This window comes from Populus nigra, chromosome 8, assembly GCF_951802175.1.
Source record: "Populus nigra chromosome 8, ddPopNigr1.1, whole genome shotgun sequence".
NCBI classification, from domain to species: domain Eukaryota; kingdom Viridiplantae; phylum Streptophyta; class Magnoliopsida; order Malpighiales; family Salicaceae; genus Populus; species Populus nigra.
The window spans coordinates 19,078,544-19,097,513 of NC_084859.1; the positions used below are offsets into that span (position 1 = coordinate 19,078,544).

Here is an 18,970-nt window from a genome sequence, read left to right on the forward strand (position 1 = left end):
ATATTGTTTTAATATAGAAAAATAAAAAAAATCCACACCATGGATTGGATGTGTTGCTATATTTTTATATATTATCTCTATGACAACTTGAAATTGACACTAATATTTATTTATTTTAAGATATTTTTCTTTAAAAATAAATAAATATTATACTTATAGTACTAGGGTTTATTTATTTATTTATTTATTAAATTTTTAAATAATTTAATAGAATTTCCTTAATCATATCTTTTTTTAAAATCACAAATAATACATACCATTTTAGAATCGTAAATGACACTTACACTTAAGAAATAAAACTCTTATATATATATATATATAATTTGGTGTGAATTAGCAGCCTCCATTAATCATATATTATATAATTACATTTTGACTCGCCTCCCTCAAATGCAGTCGCGAGGGGATATCGGACGCTGTATGGTCAACTTTGCTCGGAGTTAATGCGATGATCTCACTGATATTGTCACCACACCGCATGCTCTCAACTAACAGAGATGACGGCATCAATGACGGTATCAATGACGGTATCCTTAAGTTAACGGTGTTTAAACAATGAAGTGTAATGCGCTGGCAAGGCACAGATATAAGAAAATAAAATAATCGTTGCTTAAAAACTGAAAATTCCCATAATGTCAAAGTCGAATATATTTTTTTTTTGGAAGGAGTATAAGTTACATGGACAAGGAGAAGCAGCCGACAGGCGGATTTTCTTTTTACTGTCATTATAATTATTTTTAAAGTATTTTTTTATTTAAAAATATATTAAGATAATATAGTTTTTAATTTTTTAAAATTTATTTTTGATATAAAAATCAAAACGATTTAAAATATATCAAAAATTAATATAAAGTAAAAAAATTAAAAAATAGTGTTTTTTAATCGCAAAATCAAACATAATATATTTGTTTTGAAAAATATTAAATTCATAATTTTTAAATATTTTTTTGAATGATTTTGATATTCCAGTATTAAAAATAAAAAAATTATTTTAATATATTTTTAAATAAATATTAATTTTAAAAAACACGTTTTTTAAACGCATCAAATCCATAAGTTCTTACATGCTGGATGTGGTTATTTCAAGTACAGCAACCAGGTACCAAGTATGACCTATTTGACTTTGAAACTTAGTTTTAGATGTATGCTCTTTATTGGATAATTTTTATTGGATATATATATATATATATATATATATATATATATATATATATATATATATATATATATTTTCTTAAGAATCTATCCATTGAGGAATTCTGGAGTCAAAATTACTATACATGAGCTGCCAATATCATTGGAGTGTATAATTCGTGTTGAGCTCAAAAAATAATTATTAATACTTATTTTAATATAAACATTAAGAAAAGAGAGAAACAAGAACAAAAATTAAAAAAAGATAATTCTTAAAACCATGTAAAAATACTCTTATTACTTTTAAATTGTATAAATATGATTATTTTTTTATTATTTATTTTTCTTAAAGTAAATTCATAGAGTAAGAGCACTCTAAGATTCTCCCTGTCGAGAAGTTTTTATGCATACTATTTTTTTTCTATTTAAGTTTTCTTTTTTGACATCATATTCTAAATTAAAAAAAAAGTGTTCTCGTTCTACAAAATTGATGCTTGTAGATTCAGATCAAGGTTGGTAAAAGAATTTAAATTTTTTGTTTAAATTGCTGATGCAAAAACAATTTTAAAAAATATTATTTTAATATATTAAAAAAAGAAACTTTAAAAAACCACCGCGTAGCACAATTTCAGACAGGCGGCCAATAACGTGGAAAGCCATGATGTTAATATCAGTATAAATAAAGGCAACTCCTCACATTCAGTGTTTCAAGGAACTCCCCTTCTGATTAGTAGTTTTCTTTGGAACGAGTTTTAGAAAGAGACGCCAAAAGAAGTGTGGTTAATTTAGGCTCGAAGAAGCTCTTCTGATCTTTCAGCAATGGAAGGTGCAGATGATATTTATAGAGCATGTAGTTTACAACGAGGTGGCTCTTCTTTATGGACAAACAATGTTTCAGATGCATTCTCAAAATCTTCAAGAGATGAAGATGATGAAGAAGCTCTAAAATGGGCTGCTATTGAGAGACTACCTACTTTCAATCGTTTACAAAAAGGTTTGTTGGCTACATCAAAAGGTGCCAATGAAATCTACATTCAAAATCTTGGGATTCATGAAAGAAAGGGATTGCTCGAGAGGTTGATCGATGTTTCTGAAGAAGATAATGAGAAGTTCTTGAAAAAGCTCAAGAGCCGCATTGAAAGGTAAGCTTTTGGCTATTTATATATGTTTCCAAAGTCAAAAGCACCATTAGTTACAGAAGGGCATGGGAACCCCGTTTTGGCTTCATAATGTTCTTGATATATTACCAGTAATAATTTTTTTACTGTTTCTTGATATTTTAGAGTTGGAATTGATCTCCCCACAATTGAAGTTCGATTCGAGCATCTAAATATTAAAGCAGAAGCTCATGAAGGAAGCAGAGCATTACCATCGATGATTAACTTCTGTGTTGATTTTGCAGAGGTAGGCTTCTGCAGAAGTTGGTCATATGTTGTTATGGAAATGCGATTCTATTTAGTTTCAATTAAATCATTCTTGTATCTCACCTTTTTCTTTCAACTTTGAAGGGCTTATTCAACTATCTTCACATCATTCCGAGTAAAAAGAAACAAGTTTCCATCCTTGAGGATGTTAGTGGAATCATCAAACCATCAAGGTGAGACGAACTAGAATTGAAACCGATATTGTATAGAGTTTATTAGTTCTAAATTTAGAATTTTTCTCATTATTTACTCTGACATACTGGTTGCAGAATGACATTGCTTTTGGGTCCTCCAAGTTCTGGAAAGACAACTCTTTTGTTGGCTTTGGCCGGAAAGCTTGATCCTAATCTAAAGGTGGTGATTGATGATTTTTTTTATTTACATCTTTCGTAGGTGAATGTTTTCCCTTATGTCTCTTCCTCATCCTCTCATTTTAGGGATAATTTTTCTTATGCAGTTCTCCGGTAGGGTGACATACAACGGTCATGGGATGAATGAGTTTGTACCCCAGAGATCAGCTGCCTATATAAGTCAGTATGATACCCATTTAGGAGAAATGACTGTAAGGGAAACTTTGGCCTTTGCTGCAAGATGCCAAGGGGTTGGACACCGTTATGGTTAGTTTAATAACTAATTTTCCTTCCATTCTTTTGATATCAACTTCATAATATGCCATGGAGATTGATACCCTTGTCTTTGTATGACGACTAATCATTTGAGTTCTTCGCAATCTGCAGAGATGTTAGCAGAGTTATCAAGAAGAGAGAAAGAGGCAAGCATCAAGCCTGATCCTGATATTGATGTCTTCATGAAGGTGAGAGAAGCTATCATAATGAGCAATAGTTAAGTATGGTGTAAAGTACAAAAAAAATACTCTGTTCTGCGAAAAACGAGCATCACGCTACTATTGAAATGGTTTTGAAAGGAATCTTGAGACTAAACCATGAACATGGCATTTTTTTAGTCAAGTGCCATTGTAGAACTGTAAGAAAATTTCCATTGATAGTAAGTTGTGTTTGAAGGCAATTGATTTTGGTTTTCTGTGTCTTCTGTGGTGTAGGCTATAGCAACAGAAGGTCAGAAGACAAGTGTGATGACAGATTATATTATGAAGGTAATAGCACAATGCACCTCAGTTCAGTAGACATTCTGCAAGTTAATACAAACCATTTCAAAGCATTAATGCCTTCTTTTGTTAAATTCACAGATTTTAGGACTAGAAGTCTGTGCAGATATTATGGTAGGAAGTGAAATGGTAAGGGGGATCTCTGGAGGACAAAGGAAACGTGTTACAACTGGTAAGAACCATCTTTAATCCATTTTCAATTCCAAAATAACATTTTGATTTCCATTAGCAATTTCATCAATTTAAGTTGTCGAAACTCTCCAATGATCAAATTGTAGGTGAGATGCTGGTTGGACCAGCAAAGGCTTTGTTTATGGACGAGATTTCAACTGGATTGGACAGCTCAACAACTTTCCAGATCGTGAATTCCTTGAAACATACCATTCACATTCTCAATGGAACTGCTGTCATTTCACTCCTCCAGCCAGCACCAGAGACATACGATCTCTTTGATGACATTATTCTCCTATCTGATGGCCAGATTGTGTACCAGGGTCCCCGCGAACATGTGCTTCAATTTTTTGAATCTATGGGCTTCAAGTGTCCCGAAAGAAAAGGAGTGGCTGATTTCTTGCAAGAAGTAAGTAATGAAACGGTGGTCTTGTGCGTCTCGTTTATTATGCCAGTACATACATAAATGGATGTTACTTCAGCCTTGCATGTAGTTGAGAAGGATGTCATTAACTGATGATGAAAAATAATTCATTGCAGATAACATCAAGGAAAGATCAGCAGCAGTATTGGATGCATAAAGATGAGCCTTACAGTTTTGTCACAGTTAAGGAATTTGCTGAAGCTTTTCAGTCTTTCCACGTCGGATGTAGAATTGGAGATGCTCTTTCAACTCCATTTGAAAAGTCCCAGAGTCATCCGGCTGCTTTGAAAACTAGAAAGTATGGCACTGGAAAAATGGAGCTGCTTAAGGCTTGCTTCTTAAGAGAATGGCTTCTTATGAAAAGGAACTCATTTGTCTACTTCTTCAAGCTCGCTCAAGTGAGTTCTGTCAGCTGACTTTCTTCTGGTTTTTTCTTCAAAAAGCTTGTCCATTCGATTGTGATTTTTTTATTTTTTGTTCTCACTTTTTCTTCCTATACCAGCTTACATTGATGTCAATAATTGCGATGACACTCTTTTTCCGGACTGAAATGCACAAGAACTCAGTATCTGAGGGAGGAGTTTATTCGGGTGCTTTGTTCTACTCCTTGGCTTTGATGATGTTTATCGGTATGCCAGAGATTTCCATGACCATAGGAGGCCTTCCTGTGTTTTACAAGCAAAGGGACCTCCTATTCTATCCTTCATGGGCTTTTTCTCTTCCCTCATGGATCCTTAGAATTCCTGTCACACTCATACAGACCACTATTTGGGTGGCCCTCACATATTATGTAATCGGATATGATCCTAATGTTGGAAGGTAACACAAGTTATAAACAGAAGAAAAAAAATCTAGGCACATTTTCTAAGAACTTACAAAGAAATTTATTCTGTTTCAGCTGATGCAAAGTGCTGTATCTGCTCTGCAGGTTGTTCAAACAGTATCTTCTGCTTGTTGTTGTGAGCCAGATGGCTTCTGCATTATTCCGTTTTATTGGTGGACTAGGAAGAAGCATGATTGTTGCTAACACCTTTGGGTCATTTGCACTGCTCATACTGTTCGCATTGGGTGGCTTTGTCTTGTCTCATGGTATGGTAACTTACTTTGGTTGTCTTGGAGTTTAATCTATTTATCAACATTAGTCCCTATAATTATAATGTGCTAAATATTTTCTGTTCAATGCCACAGGTGACATAAAGAAATGGTGGATATGGGGTTACTGGATTTCACCACTGATGTATGGACAGAATGCAATAGTAGTTAATGAGTTCCTTGGGAAGAGCTGGAGTCATGTAATTCACTGAACTAGCCATTTCTATATTCATGAATTAATATCTGAACAATCAACTGATAATGTACTTTTATTCTGAAGGTTCTCCCAAACTCAAACGAATCACTGGGAATTGAAGTTCTGAAATCACGTGGATTCGTTACGGATGCATATTGGTATTGGATAGGAGTAGGTGCATTGGGGGGATTCACAATACTATTCAACATTTGCTACACTCTGGCTCTTGCTTTCCTGAACCGTGGGTACCTTTACCCTATCCAATTCATTGTTTCTTTTCAAGTATATACTAAGTGAGGCGCTAAAGTTTTAATGTACTGCAAATAATATTGTGCAGCATTTCGGAAGTCTCAGGCTGTTATATCCAAGGATTCTGAAAGCATTAAACCAGGAGTAACTGGAGGAGCTATTCAATTATCGAACCATGGAAGTAGGCACCAAAATGATAAAGGTAATAACTGAACTAATGTGTGTTCACTGGTAAGGAAATTTGTTCAATGTTTTCTTGCTGCTACTTGAATTTTAACAACATCCAGAGATCATCTCTGAGGCTAACAATCAGAAGCAAAAAGGAATGATTCTACCATTTGAACCTTTTTCCATCACCTTTGATGAGATCAAGTACTCGGTTGACATGCCACAGGTAAGATTAGTTCGGTAACAGAGAGACAAATTGATCTTTGGAAATATTGTCCTGAAGTAAGTCTAATCTTATTTTCAATCTGCACTTTGCAGGAAATGAAAAATCAGGGCATTCTCGAAGATAAATTGGAGCTTTTGAAGGGAGTGAGCGGTGCTTTTAGGCCAGGTGTTCTCACAGCTCTAATGGGTGTCAGTGGTGCTGGTAAAACCACTCTGATGGATGTTCTGGCTGGTAGGAAAACTGGGGGATATATTGAGGGAAACATCACAATTTCAGGCCATCCCAAGAAACAAGAAACTTTTGCTAGAATTTCAGGGTATTGCGAGCAAAATGACATCCATTCTCCACACGTTACAGTTTATGAATCCCTGCTCTACTCAGGCTGGCTTCGTCTACCTCCTGAAGTGGATGCTGAAACCAGAAAGGTAGGCTTTCCATAACTCATATCTGTGCTAGGCTTCTATTTTTCATGTTTCTGCTAAAGAGATTTTGTGATCATTAGTTTGAGATAACATCAGCTCCATGGACTAGAATTTAGACATCCATTAGCACCAAACCTTGAAAAGCGGTGTTAATTTCTCCAATCAAAATTGCTCTGCAGATGTTCATTGAGGAAGTCATGGAGCTTGTGGAGCTGAATCCATCGAGGCAAGCATTAGTTGGACTGCCTGGTGTAAGTGGCCTGTCTACTGAGCAAAGGAAGCGGCTGACTATTGCAGTTGAGCTGGTGGCGAACCCTTCTATTATATTTATGGACGAGCCTACTTCAGGTTTGGATGCAAGAGCTGCAGCAATTGTTATGAGAACGGTTAGGAACACTGTGGACACAGGAAGAACAGTTGTGTGCACCATCCATCAGCCAAGCATCGACATATTTGAATCTTTTGATGAGGTTAGAAATGTTAGCAGGACAATAGAGTTGCTCCTTTGTTGTCAGTTCTTCTCCACATAACAGTGACACAATTGACATGACATTGCAGCTATTTCTAATGAAGCGCGGAGGACAAGAGATATATGTTGGGCCATTGGGTCGACATTCTAGCCAGTTGATCAAGTATTTTGAGGTGTGAAATGATGGTTTACCAAATAATACAAGCGCTATATATATATATTTGAATCTTCATCCATATTACCTTCTTGCTAATTTACACAAATTTCTTTGTCTAGGGAATTGAGGGAGTTGAGAAGATTAGAGATGGACATAACCCAGCAACTTGGATGTTGGATGTTACCTCTTTAGGACATGAAGCAGCATCGGGGATAGATTTTGCTTCTATATATAAAAATTCAGAGCTATACAGGTAAATTCACTTCTTAGCTACTTGGGTACCAGGTAAAACAGAAAACCATGCGTTACCATACCAATGTCTTCGACTCTTGAATTAGCAAATTAAATTTCTCTGATGTGTGGCCGTATCTTTCAGGAGAAACAAAGCACGTATTCAGGAATTAAGCACCCCTGCTCCTGGTTCAAAGGACCTCTTCTTTCCTACACAGTACTCGCAGTCGTTTTTGGTCCAATGCTTGGCTTGTTTATGGAAGCAACATTGGTCCTATTGGCGTAATCCTTCCTATACTGCCGTAAGACTTCTCTTTACAACCGCCATAGCCTTGATTTTTGGTTCAATGTTCTGGAACCTCGGTTCGAAAACGTAAGTTACATCTTCATTTCAACTAAGCTTCATTCCTGAACATTTGCTACAGGGCTACTTAGAACGATACAAAAGTCCAGACTCTCCCAAGTTTGTCTGCCTTCTAAATTAGTTCTTGTCTTAAATTACAGGAAAAGGAAACAAGATCTTTTTAATGCCATGGGTTCCATGTATGCTGCAATTATCTTCCTCGGAATCCAAAATTCATCCTCTGTGCAGCCAGTTGTGGCTGTTGAAAGAACTGTATTCTACAGGGAGAAAGCTGCTGGAATGTATTCATCCATGCCCTATGCCTTGGCACAGGTACAAACTTTCCCACAGCACAAATACGAACTTCAATTTTATGAAATCTAAACAGAGACTAAGTTTCTTTCCATTTTTTGTTACAGATCCTGATTGAGCTTCCATATATTTTCACCCAATCTGTGGTATATGGTCTAATAGTCTATGCCATGATTGGATTTGAATGGACTGCTGCTAAGTTCTTCTGGTATCTGTTCTTCATGTTCTTCACACTGTTATACTTCACCTTCTATGGCATGATGACTGTTGCTGCAACGCCAAACCAACACGTTGCATCCATAGTTTCCTCCGCATTCTATTCAGTGTGGAATCTCTTTTCAGGATTTATAATCCCAAGACCTGTAAGTGATTTCTACTCACAACTTCTCCTTACTGCATTCTAGCAGCACGAGGACTAATTTTTCTTTATCTGTATGTCTTCTTTGGCTCTAAACAGCGGATTCCTGTATGGTGGAGATGGTATGCTTGGATATGTCCAGTTTCATGGACTTTGTATGGATTACTTTCTTCACAGTTTGGAGATATAAAGGAAAAACTTGATACAGGGGAAACAGTCGAAGATTTTGTCAGGAACTATTTCGGTTTCAAACATGAACTTTTAGGAGTTGCCGCAGCAGCAGTTTTTGGATTTGCCACAGTATTTGGACTTACCTTTATCATGTCCATTAAGTTTTTCAATTTCCAGAGGCGATAAGATATCTGCAAAATTATTTCTAGTTCAGCTATCAAAAGTTCTCTGTATAGTTTTTTGTACTACAGGGTATTATCCCCATTATAATCAGCTAAGAATTTAAGAGAAGAAACATGTCCAGCTACCACCTGCACACAAACATGTATATATATACATATACACACCAATACTTGATAAAAGTGAAGATATTCAAATCATTTTGAGAGTGTTAATTCAGAATTCCATTCTCAATCTCATTTTTTATAGGTAGACTAACTTAAATGTTGTTGCAGAACCATCTGACTGAACACAGCTATGTTCTGAATGGTAATGATCTATAAAAGGAAAATCATTTTTAATATTGGTTAATTTACAATAGGGAATCACATAGAAAATTTGGTTAAATTAAATAAAAAAAAACAGAAACTGAAAAATAGAATTACAGATCAACTCAAGCCAGTAGTGCTTATAAGTTATAACAACAGGACATGTCTAATATCCTGTAGTAGGATGTTTCAATCATGTGTATATATGTATAGTACTTTTGAATAACACAAACTCAAGCTTGAGTTTGGCAATGACAAGTCTTCAGGGCAGATGAATTTTGTTGTTGCTTACGAAACAAGGCATGGAATGAATTCATGTTGTGATGTGTCTTGAACAAATAGAAGTTGTCTGATTCTTTTGGTGCACCTACTTGTATCTTAGTAGCTCACCTTTTGATGATCAGTCACATGACCACATATGTGACTTGGTTTGAAAACTCCTTTGTTTAGCTATGTTTCTCTACTTCTTCCTATAAATAGAATGCAATGAGTTATTTTGCAGAGGGAGCAGAGCTTCCATATATATATTAGAGAGAACTTTTCGATGATGCCTCAAGTTGTTCTCAGTCGAGAATAAAAGATAACTAAAATTGATTAAATTCCATAAAAAATTGATCAAATAGAGGGGGAAAACAGAATTACTACAGTTCCACCAAGCTTCGCCCGACAAATTAAATCACTAAATACTACTAGATCCAAACCAAATTGAAGCAAATGCCAAGACGAAAGCCCTTAAGCCCACCAATCCCTTATGGAAAGCCACTGGAGCTGCAGAACCTGAGGGGGTCGAATTAGCAGCAATGCTACCAGATGGCGGCGGCGGCAAAGGGTGAACAAGGATGGTAACCTTCATGTCATTGAAACATTGTCCATTGCCACAAATGAAGTAGTATCTCTTGGCCTCGTTAAGAGGTATGAAATCTTTGCCACTAGTCCAGTTGCCTAGGGCTCCTTCTGTAGTACAGTTGTCATAACCAGTCTGGTTCACTTCGAAGACATTGTACTGTGTCTTTTGGTACCTAAAAGCTACATTAACAGAAAGAAAGTGAACAATTCAACTATAAATGAGAACAAGGTCTTCATCTTCTAGCCAAACTTAAATGGATCGAGTATAAACACACACCTGACGCATATACAGAGTTAAGGCGAGAAAAGGGGGGGCTTACAGATAAGGTCACCGACATAGAAGGTTTGGTTGTTTGCCCAGAGAGTGTAGTTGATACTAGGGTTCCAGCCTTTGTTAGCACCGACGATGTGGTCAGTAGCGGTGGTGGCAGTGGCAGAGAAGAGGATGAAGAAGCAAAAGAAGATGAGCTGAGCTGAGCTGGACACCATCGTGCAGTCCCTTGTTATTGTTGCTGCTGCTTTCTTGCGAGAGTGAGGATGATGGAGCACACTTTTTTTACTATAATTGAATGGGGCATTCTTCCCTTCTAAGAAAATCTTGCTATTTGTAAACGCTTTAAATTTAAAAAAAAAAATCAAATTTTTTATATATTTTTAAATTATTTTAATATATCAATATCAAAAATAATTTTTTTAAAATAAAAATACTATTTTAATATAATTTTTTAAAAAAACCTTAATAAAAAATAATCACGACCATATTTTTTTATTAACGTGGGTATCACTTGCGTGCATCTCCACTAATCTTACAGACCCTGAAATTAACAACTATGTAAATCTTTAGTGGCTATTATATGAGCAATTACATAACTCGAACCTGAGACCAAAAAGAGAGCAAACCCCTTACTTCCAAGATCTTACTACTGGGTCACCTCTTAGATAATTATCATAACCATATTTATTTGTTTTTTTTATTTAACATAAATATTCAGATCAATTTATGCACACCTTAACTAATCTCACGGAATTATTTTAAAACATCCAATCGTGAAGGCATCACATGACCGTTTGCATTATCACCCTCAATAATCATATGCTTCCATTTTAGTTTGTCCTGCCTCTGTTTCTCTGTCTTTATATGAAATAATGGGTAGATAATAATAATAATAATAATAATGTGCAGCAGGTAAAATGTTGAGTTGTTAAACCCAATTCAATTCCATATATTAATTAAAAAAAATCTACATGATTTGGGTTAGATTTTTAGTTAAAAAGAATAAAAAATTAACCTTGAGAAATTTTAATAATATAATTGACTTGGTCAAATTAACACTAAAAAATAAAAAAATAAAATAAACAATAAGGTGATAACTTTAATTTAATAAAAATGATACAATAAACCATGCCCTTCTCCAAATCAATCAGGGGTCTAACAACTATATAAGTGTCTATGTGAATGTATGTCTTCAATTATTATTATTATTATTATTTTATTTCCTTCCTTAGGGTAAGGTGGAGTTCATCGGGAAATGAGACGGCCCACGGTGGCCTCGCAGCCAGCAAGCACATGATGAATGCAGAGAGAGGCCAAGATTCATCCCCGCACTCCATGGTTGCTTGTACCCATCCACACACTGCTTTTCTTTGCCACCCAAATAAAAGAAAAAAGCAGTAGCTGGTTACTAACCACCACAAGTACAGGCATCTAATGCTAATAAGTTATGTTTTTAAATTTATAGCTACCGAGGGAGGACCGTTGTAAATAAAATAACACTGTTTTGGTAAGTTAGGGCATGTAAAAAAATTAATTTACAAAATAATACATGTAGAAAAATAATTAGGAATTTCTCACAATTAAAAGAGTTGATGAATAAAAATTGATATACACTACTCGTGTTTCACGGATGTTACAAGTAATTCTTTAAATTTTATTTGTTTTATGTTTTAAAAGTATTTTTAAAAAGATTTAAAATTTTTTTATTTTTTTATTTTAAATTAATATTTTTTTAATAATTTCATATCATTTTGATGTACTGATATTAAAAATAATTTTTAAAAAATATATATAAATATTATTTTAATATATTTTTAAATAAAAAACATTTTATTCCTGTATTGAATGTATAGTATGACCTGTTTCATTTCGTGTGCCTGTATTTACTGCCTATAACCTGTTCAGTTTCTGATTCGATTGATTTAAGAGCTTTTCAATCATTCGGGTTTAATGTCTAGTCATTTGAGATTAGCCGTTCAAGCCTGGCTCGAAGGACCAGGGTCTCTTGCCGTTTGGGCCATGCGAGAACGGCTAGAGTAATTTTGTACGTTATCTACTCTCGCTGTAGGCTTGGCAATATATTGTACTCTTGAGCAGAAACAGGTCTGCTTCAGCCTGAATTTTTTGAACCATCTAATCAAGAAAGATTTGAACTTTTGATTTCATGAAGAGGCCGGCCATGGTCATACATGTGGTAACAAGAGAATTGGATGCGAGATGTGAAAGAAAACTGCTGGGAAAGCTTAAACTGAAGCAGAAAACCTTTGATTTTTTTTTTTACCTGATCAAAACTATTTTACCACTCATCATAATCTTTCATCCTTTTTTTCTGCATCCTTTCCTACTACCAAATTCACCTTCATTTTCCCTCTCCCAATCAAGATAGTGCAAAGACAAACCATTGAGAAAAACATCCACCCCACTTAAGAATAGAGTGGTAGATGGGTCCTTTTATTTGTGAGAGGGAGGGAGCAAAATAAAAATATAAATGAAGCTTCATTTAATATCACCATGAAAGCCAATCCTGGAATCGACATAGACAAATACATCATTTGATCGCTGTCTTGACTGCTAATATTGAGATTTTGAGCGACAAGTTGAACAAAAATCATCAAGAAGATTTGGCTGCTACTTGTGTTTCATGCACTCATCGAGTCATCTGATACACGGTACGCAAATTGCTCAATCAATAATCTTTTACCATCACGAATAAAACTCGAGGGAAGTCTTTAAAACTACTCAAATGCCAAGACATGAAAAGGGTCGATGTAAGGTTAACTCCGTTCCATCAGCCCAATAGCTTTCATACAGTATATAAACAACCACCTCTATAGGTATTTTCTTGCAAGAGCCCGAACTTTGGTGTCAAAATGCGAAGATGTAATGCGGGAACCAGGCAAGTATAGGGGGTTGAGAAGAATCTGCAACAACCAACATTTTAGATTTTATCAAAACAAGGGAAAAAAATAAACAACATTTAGCATGTCAGTCACAAATGAATAACAAGCACGTGATTCTCAACTGGCTACCCTGTTAAAAGAAATTAAAAAAATCCCAATTGAACACTATCTCCATGGGAGAAAAAACCATGAGCCCATATAGTACCACTATCTCCATGCTCACTTTAGCTAATATGAGACCATTGGCTCTACAAACACTAGTTGCATTCATTTGTATCTACCAAACTATCAGCTCTGCTGCTACTTGTTGGGAGATCTGCACTATTTATCATGCCTTGGTCTATAGGCCTCCATCGGCCTACACATGAGATATTTACATTATGAGTGAACACCACCTGCAACACAAGCATCTAAGCTGTTGGGTTATAGGTCTATCATTGTATATCAGCCACTCACTCTCTTATTCTTAATTATGGTGCGAATTTTTCAATAACTCACAAGTGCATATATTTCAACAGATTTTGTAGCATACAAGGTACAAAAGTCACAGCAAATTGGGACAAGCATGACCAAGAATGAAAAATGCAGGAAAGATGTCAAATCAAGTCTAAATTCCAACAAGATAAGGACTGCAGATTCTCTCATAAAATTGGAATAAAATGGGTTTGAGGTGCTTTTAGTAGACAGCGGCATCTTCTGGATCTTGTACCTCAATATGATTGTGAAATGCGTAAACTGCCCAGCTTTGTTTGTTAGTGGTTACTATCTCATAATACCATGAAACTTTGGCATAAACAGCTAAATAAATTTAATTTCTGAGCATATAGAAATATCCATAATCTTAACACAAAATAAAGACTTGAACAAATCAGCATCCATGTTGAACAGCAACATGTTGCATGTTAAAGTTCCAACCAGTAGAAGCAAGAAGTGGTTTACCTTTATATAGAGCTCATGAACCTCCTGGAAAAAGCTCTTGATTCCATCATCATTGCGAGAGTCATGAAGTAGCATAAATCTCGTATGTAAGATAAGTCAAGGATAATATACACCAAAAGATAAGGCAATATACATAACATAAACCACTTTTTGTTGCTATAGCATACAAAATCACATATACAAAGGATATGACCAGCTGTAACATAAACTGACACCACCATATCATTAAACCTGTCAATTGCCTTCAAATACCTGCAAAAAGGATGCATTCAACAAAATTCTTATGAGGTACCATAAGTAATAAAAACCAGAGAGAGAGAGTGGTCATTGTAGAAATGCATTGATTGATTCAGATATATTTGCACATTAGAAATTACATGGCGCTGGTGGTCCATGCAAGATCCTGAACAATATCCAAAGCTGCATGCAATATAAATTGATGCATCTGTGCAGCATCTTCCCTCTGTCATCAAGTAATGGGCTGAGTGTTAATCACAAGTAGCTTGTGAGAACATAGCAAAATAATAAAAAGATGACAAAAATGGTGTCTCCAAAACCTTAGAAAAGCTAACAACTTCACCATGAAAGAATGTAAGAAAAGATGTACTCCTACACCTATCACAAATTTGATATTAATGGTGCATGCATCACTAGCCTTTTCTTTTTCTTTCTCTTTCATTTCCCTCCTAGATGCTTCTATATGAAATTGAGAAGTCCATTTTATGACACAAATAGATCCTAGAACTTTTCCATAAGATCGTAAGCACAAAATTGTGCAAAATGCAGTAAAATTTCTTCAAGTAGATCACTAATATCTAAATCAATGACGTCAAAGGTCTGATGAAAAAATTATTCCAAATCCCAGCGCCATTAGCTTTGAAGCAAAGGCAGTACCAAAAGAACTTTTGGATGTTCTCTCTTATGCAGCCCAATAATCCTAATGCCCTTAATTCTATGTTTGGAAATTTGATATACAAACATAGAAGGGGACTTCACAAAAAAAAAAACAACAACATTGGAAATATCAAAGAGATAACGAAACACAACAAAAACAAAACATAATTCCTATATCATGGCACATTGGAAATAATAATTAAAGCTAATAAAATCAATCACATACATTTCATTTCGCAGAATTTGAGTTTCCAATCAAACAAGCAATGAATAGATAAACAGAAAAGATAAAAGAAGAAAAGATGTTCATACTTTAGTAGCAGATCCAACTTCAGCTTCATATATAGGGATATCATTCCTGCTCACAATTATAAAACAAGCAGTGGTTGCCATCCTTCAATTATCCTATCAATCACAAACTCAAAATTCAATAACAACAAGTACATAATAATGCACCATTTAGTAACCAAGAAAAACAAAAAAATTATCGTAACCCAGTACACAAATCACTTTCGATAACTGTTAATTCAGCTCATATTTTCCAAAGACCAAAAAAGATTCAAGATTTAGAAAATTTTCAATATTTCTATTTCCTTTTCAATCTCCACGGCTTTCTTGAAACCAAACAGCAAAGAAGATTTTTGTAGAAATGATTCGACAAAACACCAAAAAATGAGTCTAAAATCAGACGGAAAGATCATAAAAGAGTGTGGAACGAACCAAAAGCATACCTTTTATACCTTGATTTCACTCGGGAAGTCTTGGCACCATAAAAGAAAAGAGCTTTCTTCTTCTCAAGTCTGTTTTATGTTTTCGTCTCCTGATATTGAACGTGGGCCAAGCCCAAACATTCTTTATGTATAACTAGGCCCAAATCTAAGAACTTGGCAAGCAGGAGCCTAACACTCAATGGTCATAACAGCTAGGAGAGGAAACCTGGAGAGAGAGAGTTTGCTGAGGAAGTTAGCAAGTGAAGAAAATGGGAAGCGAGGCAAAAAGCAATGGTATTGCCAACAGTGAAGGATTCAAGTCAAGAGTAAATCGTTACTTGCATAGTGGAGACACAAAGCATGTCATGGCTGGCATGGTCATCATCACTCTTGTGTTTGGTGTCCCTTGGTTCCTCATGAACAGAGGTTGGTTTTCTTTTATTTTGATTCTCTACCATATATCTATGCCTTTAAATCGATTGTGTTGCCTTGATATCTGTTTTGGATTGGTGGGTCAATGATGAAAAGGAAATGAGAAGTTAGAGGAAGTGAAAGTTAGAATATTTTTACAGTTTTCTTTACTGGAACGTTGCTATGTTGATCCTGCTTTGTGTTAATTTTTTGTTTGCTAAATGGGAAGTGCAAGGGAAGGGAAGGGAGGATATTTTCAAAATTTTAGATTTTTTTTTCTTTTATTGATTGGGAAGATGATCTACGGTTGAGTTACAGAGAAGTACTTTGTGTTCAAAAGTTAATTATTCAAAGTGCTGCTGCTGTTGGATTTGATTTGTTTGGTTCCTAAGAGAATGTTTTCGAACAGGAAAATTTTTCGACTTTCCTGCTTCTTTCTCTTTGTGTTAAAGTTTATATTTATGGGTTTGTTATTCTCTTCTCTTTCTTAGTTTCGTCCATAGCCATTTAGAAGCTATGATGTAAGTTGGCTGTAATTATGTTTGGACTGAAGGAATTGACTCAAATTGTCGGAGCAGAAGGGTTGTTGCTGAATTAAGCTGGGATCCTTGAGTATGCGTTCTTAACTAGGGTTTTATGATGTAAAAAGAATTACTTAATCAGAGAAGCGGGGAAATGTTAGGAGGACAAGTGACTTCTATGGTAAGATGGCATAGTTATCTTGCCATTCCCATTGATATCAGCCCTTTTTGGTCCCTTTTGGGAATGAGGAGAGGTGGTCACTGTAAATTTCAATCCAGTTGCAATGTTTGGTCCAGATTGTGAGATAGATTAAAGCATTATGGATCTAAGGTCTTCTACATGAAAGTAATACTTCTTGTTCTGGTTACTTGAGGGAGTAGTCCTTGTCATCTAGATTTTTTTTCCTCTTCTTTCTTTGTTCATTTTTCATTAATTAGGCTCATGGAGAGTCCTGAGTTCCTTCATTAGAGATATCTTCCTTAGTTTTAGGAACTTGATTTTTGTAGATGTGTTCTTTCTGCATTTCTTTAGTCCTTTTTTCTTCTGTGGACATGAACATTGTCTATGCATGATCTCCTTTCAACCACATCATGGACATTAATGCTGGCTTGGATAGCCTTATTTTGAACTGGTTTCCACCAACCAACTAGATCATCTCCAGAAATCATGTTAGCATTTTATTCACTCCTTGAAATTTTCATCTTTTTCTCTTCATAATTACTTTTTCTTATTTATTTCAATTTCAAGAGAAAATCAAACTTGTGCTGTAGGTTCAAGTGAGCAAATCAGTGATACTTTCAAATATGTTGTACCAAATGAGATCCTTTTCACATTTCAAACTGGATCAAAGAGGATGGAGACTTGGAGTTCAAAGAGTAATATCCTGTAATTTAAGCAAGAAAGGACTAAAAATGCTACAGTATGCTAGATGAGCTGCAGTTTGCCAAGATTCCACGATCGGAAGTCTACCAAGCAGGGCTTTTCCATCTTTTTTTTCGAGGTGATTGTTGAGAGTAATCTCAAAGGATGTAACTTAGGGCCTGTTTATTTATATGTTTCAAAAGCACTTTAAAAAAAATTGAAATTTTTTTAATTTTTTTTTGCTTCAAATTAATATTTTTTTTTGGTATTTCAGATCATTTTGATGTTCTAATATCAAAATTAATTTTTTAAAAATAAAAAAAAATATTATTTTAATGCATTTCCAACCGAAAAACACTTTGAAAAGCAACTGCTACCACACTCTTAAACACTTCCTTAAACCTTCATGGTGTTGAACTATGCAAATACCATCTCATAGTAAAAAAAAATGCTTTATTTGATACCACATCAATCCAGGTTCCTATTCTGGCATTGATGCAAATGCCTGCAGTTAGTGCCACTATTCCAAGGCACCTCCATACAAGCAGTAATTGGCTGTATGTATAGATAGTATGCTGATTAGGTATCATTGAAAGATAAGTCAAACCTGTAGTAAGTAGTAAAATGAATGCAGTGAGATTCCTTGTTGTGCTGATTGCTGAGGTTTGTGCTGTGCTCATCTTGTGAATTTATGACTTTTTCATAAAGACACTTTTAGACTATTGTCGTGGTTATTTTTTCTGCTTGAAATGAAACTGGGCTAATTGTGTAATGTTAGTCCATCAGGATTTTAACCGTTTGAGAAGTGGGTGTCATATTTGCACGTCGGTTTATCAATTTCATTGTTGTTTTGCCCGCAAAAATATCAGCTGCTATTAACTATGACAATCTTTTCTCCCATAGGAACAAAGCACTCGTCTCATCAAGATTACATGGAAAAGGCTGATAAAGCAAGGCGTGACAGACTTTCTTCAGGTTCTGCTGCTCCATGATTTTTGTGTGTGATCTGTTTGACAGTGGAAAGGGTTTTGGTGATTCACTTTTCGTCTGCCTGCTTCGGCCATGGCTAAGCTTCAGGTTGAGGAGTGGGTCTGTATTTCATTTTGTAGGATGCGATTTGCAAATGTTTATGAGATGAAAACTTGAAATTTTTCTGAGTTGGCACACCCAAATAGAAGTACTACTTGGATTCTTGTTGGCTTATCTCCAAAACGATATCAGTAAGCTGGGTGGAAATAAGTTGCATCTACAGAAATGGAAACTCTTACCGATCTCGAATTTGTTTTGTCAATTCTGAGGGACAACTAGGGATGCTGTGGGATGATCTAACAGTTCATGTTCTTTTTCATTTTACTTGCAAGAGGGGATGAATAAAAGATCCAATCATCTCGAATACTGCTTTAAAGAAGTAAACAGTTCTAAAATAGAGTAGGAGGACTTGTGCTCTGGTCT

At 35.2% G+C, this 18,970-nt stretch overlaps 4 protein-coding genes across 6 annotated transcripts; 2 read left to right on the forward strand and 2 right to left on the reverse strand.

Annotated features, from left to right (window-relative positions):
* The first annotated feature begins 1,838 nt into the window (after nt 1-1,838).
* On the forward strand, nt 1,839-9,053 carry LOC133701906 (pleiotropic drug resistance protein 1-like). The gene is made up of 24 exons (XM_062126088.1): nt 1,839-2,276; nt 2,418-2,538; nt 2,643-2,731; nt 2,828-2,912; nt 3,016-3,175; nt 3,296-3,372; nt 3,619-3,672; nt 3,766-3,856; nt 3,963-4,264; nt 4,396-4,677; nt 4,782-5,098; nt 5,208-5,368; nt 5,468-5,571; nt 5,652-5,808; nt 5,905-6,018; nt 6,104-6,210; nt 6,303-6,635; nt 6,812-7,102; nt 7,191-7,274; nt 7,378-7,511; nt 7,635-7,862; nt 7,994-8,165; nt 8,252-8,506; nt 8,602-9,053. The coding sequence occupies exons 1-24, from the start codon at nt 1,954-1,956 to the stop codon at nt 8,857-8,859; spliced, it is 4,299 nt and encodes a 1,432-aa protein (XP_061982072.1). The 5' UTR covers nt 1,839-1,953; the 3' UTR covers nt 8,860-9,053.
* Nucleotides 9,054-9,718: 665 nt separating this feature from the next.
* Nucleotides 9,719-10,587, reverse strand: LOC133701907 (early nodulin-like protein 19). Its single transcript, XM_062126089.1, has 2 exons — nt 10,328-10,587; nt 9,719-10,187 (listed from the first exon to the last, which is right to left on the reverse strand). Exons 1-2 carry the CDS (start codon nt 10,494-10,496, stop codon nt 9,841-9,843), a joined length of 516 nt encoding a protein of 171 aa, XP_061982073.1. The 5' UTR covers nt 10,497-10,587; the 3' UTR covers nt 9,719-9,840.
* Nucleotides 10,588-12,758: 2,171 nt separating this feature from the next.
* On the reverse strand, nt 12,759-15,890 carry LOC133702352 (uncharacterized). Of its 3 annotated transcripts, XM_062126685.1 has the most exons (7): nt 15,746-15,890; nt 15,327-15,419; nt 14,498-14,583; nt 14,308-14,372; nt 14,121-14,203; nt 13,108-13,202; nt 12,759-12,940 (listed from the first exon to the last, which is right to left on the reverse strand). In XM_062126685.1, the coding sequence occupies exons 2-6, from the start codon at nt 15,405-15,407 to the stop codon at nt 13,110-13,112; spliced, it is 408 nt and encodes a 135-aa protein (XP_061982669.1). In that variant the 5' UTR covers nt 15,408-15,419; nt 15,746-15,890; the 3' UTR covers nt 12,759-12,940; nt 13,108-13,109. The 3 variants fall into 3 exon arrangements, with proteins under 3 accessions (XP_061982669.1, XP_061982668.1, XP_061982670.1); XM_062126684.1 differs by having other exon boundaries at nt 12,759-13,202; nt 15,746-15,889; XM_062126686.1 differs by having other exon boundaries at nt 12,759-13,202; nt 15,755-15,839.
* On the forward strand, nt 15,890-18,809 carry LOC133702353 (uncharacterized). The gene is made up of 2 exons (XM_062126687.1): nt 15,890-16,150; nt 18,422-18,809. The coding sequence occupies exons 1-2, from the start codon at nt 15,994-15,996 to the stop codon at nt 18,508-18,510; spliced, it is 246 nt and encodes an 81-aa protein (XP_061982671.1). The 5' UTR covers nt 15,890-15,993; the 3' UTR covers nt 18,511-18,809.
* The last annotated feature ends 161 nt before the right edge of the window (nt 18,810-18,970 follow it).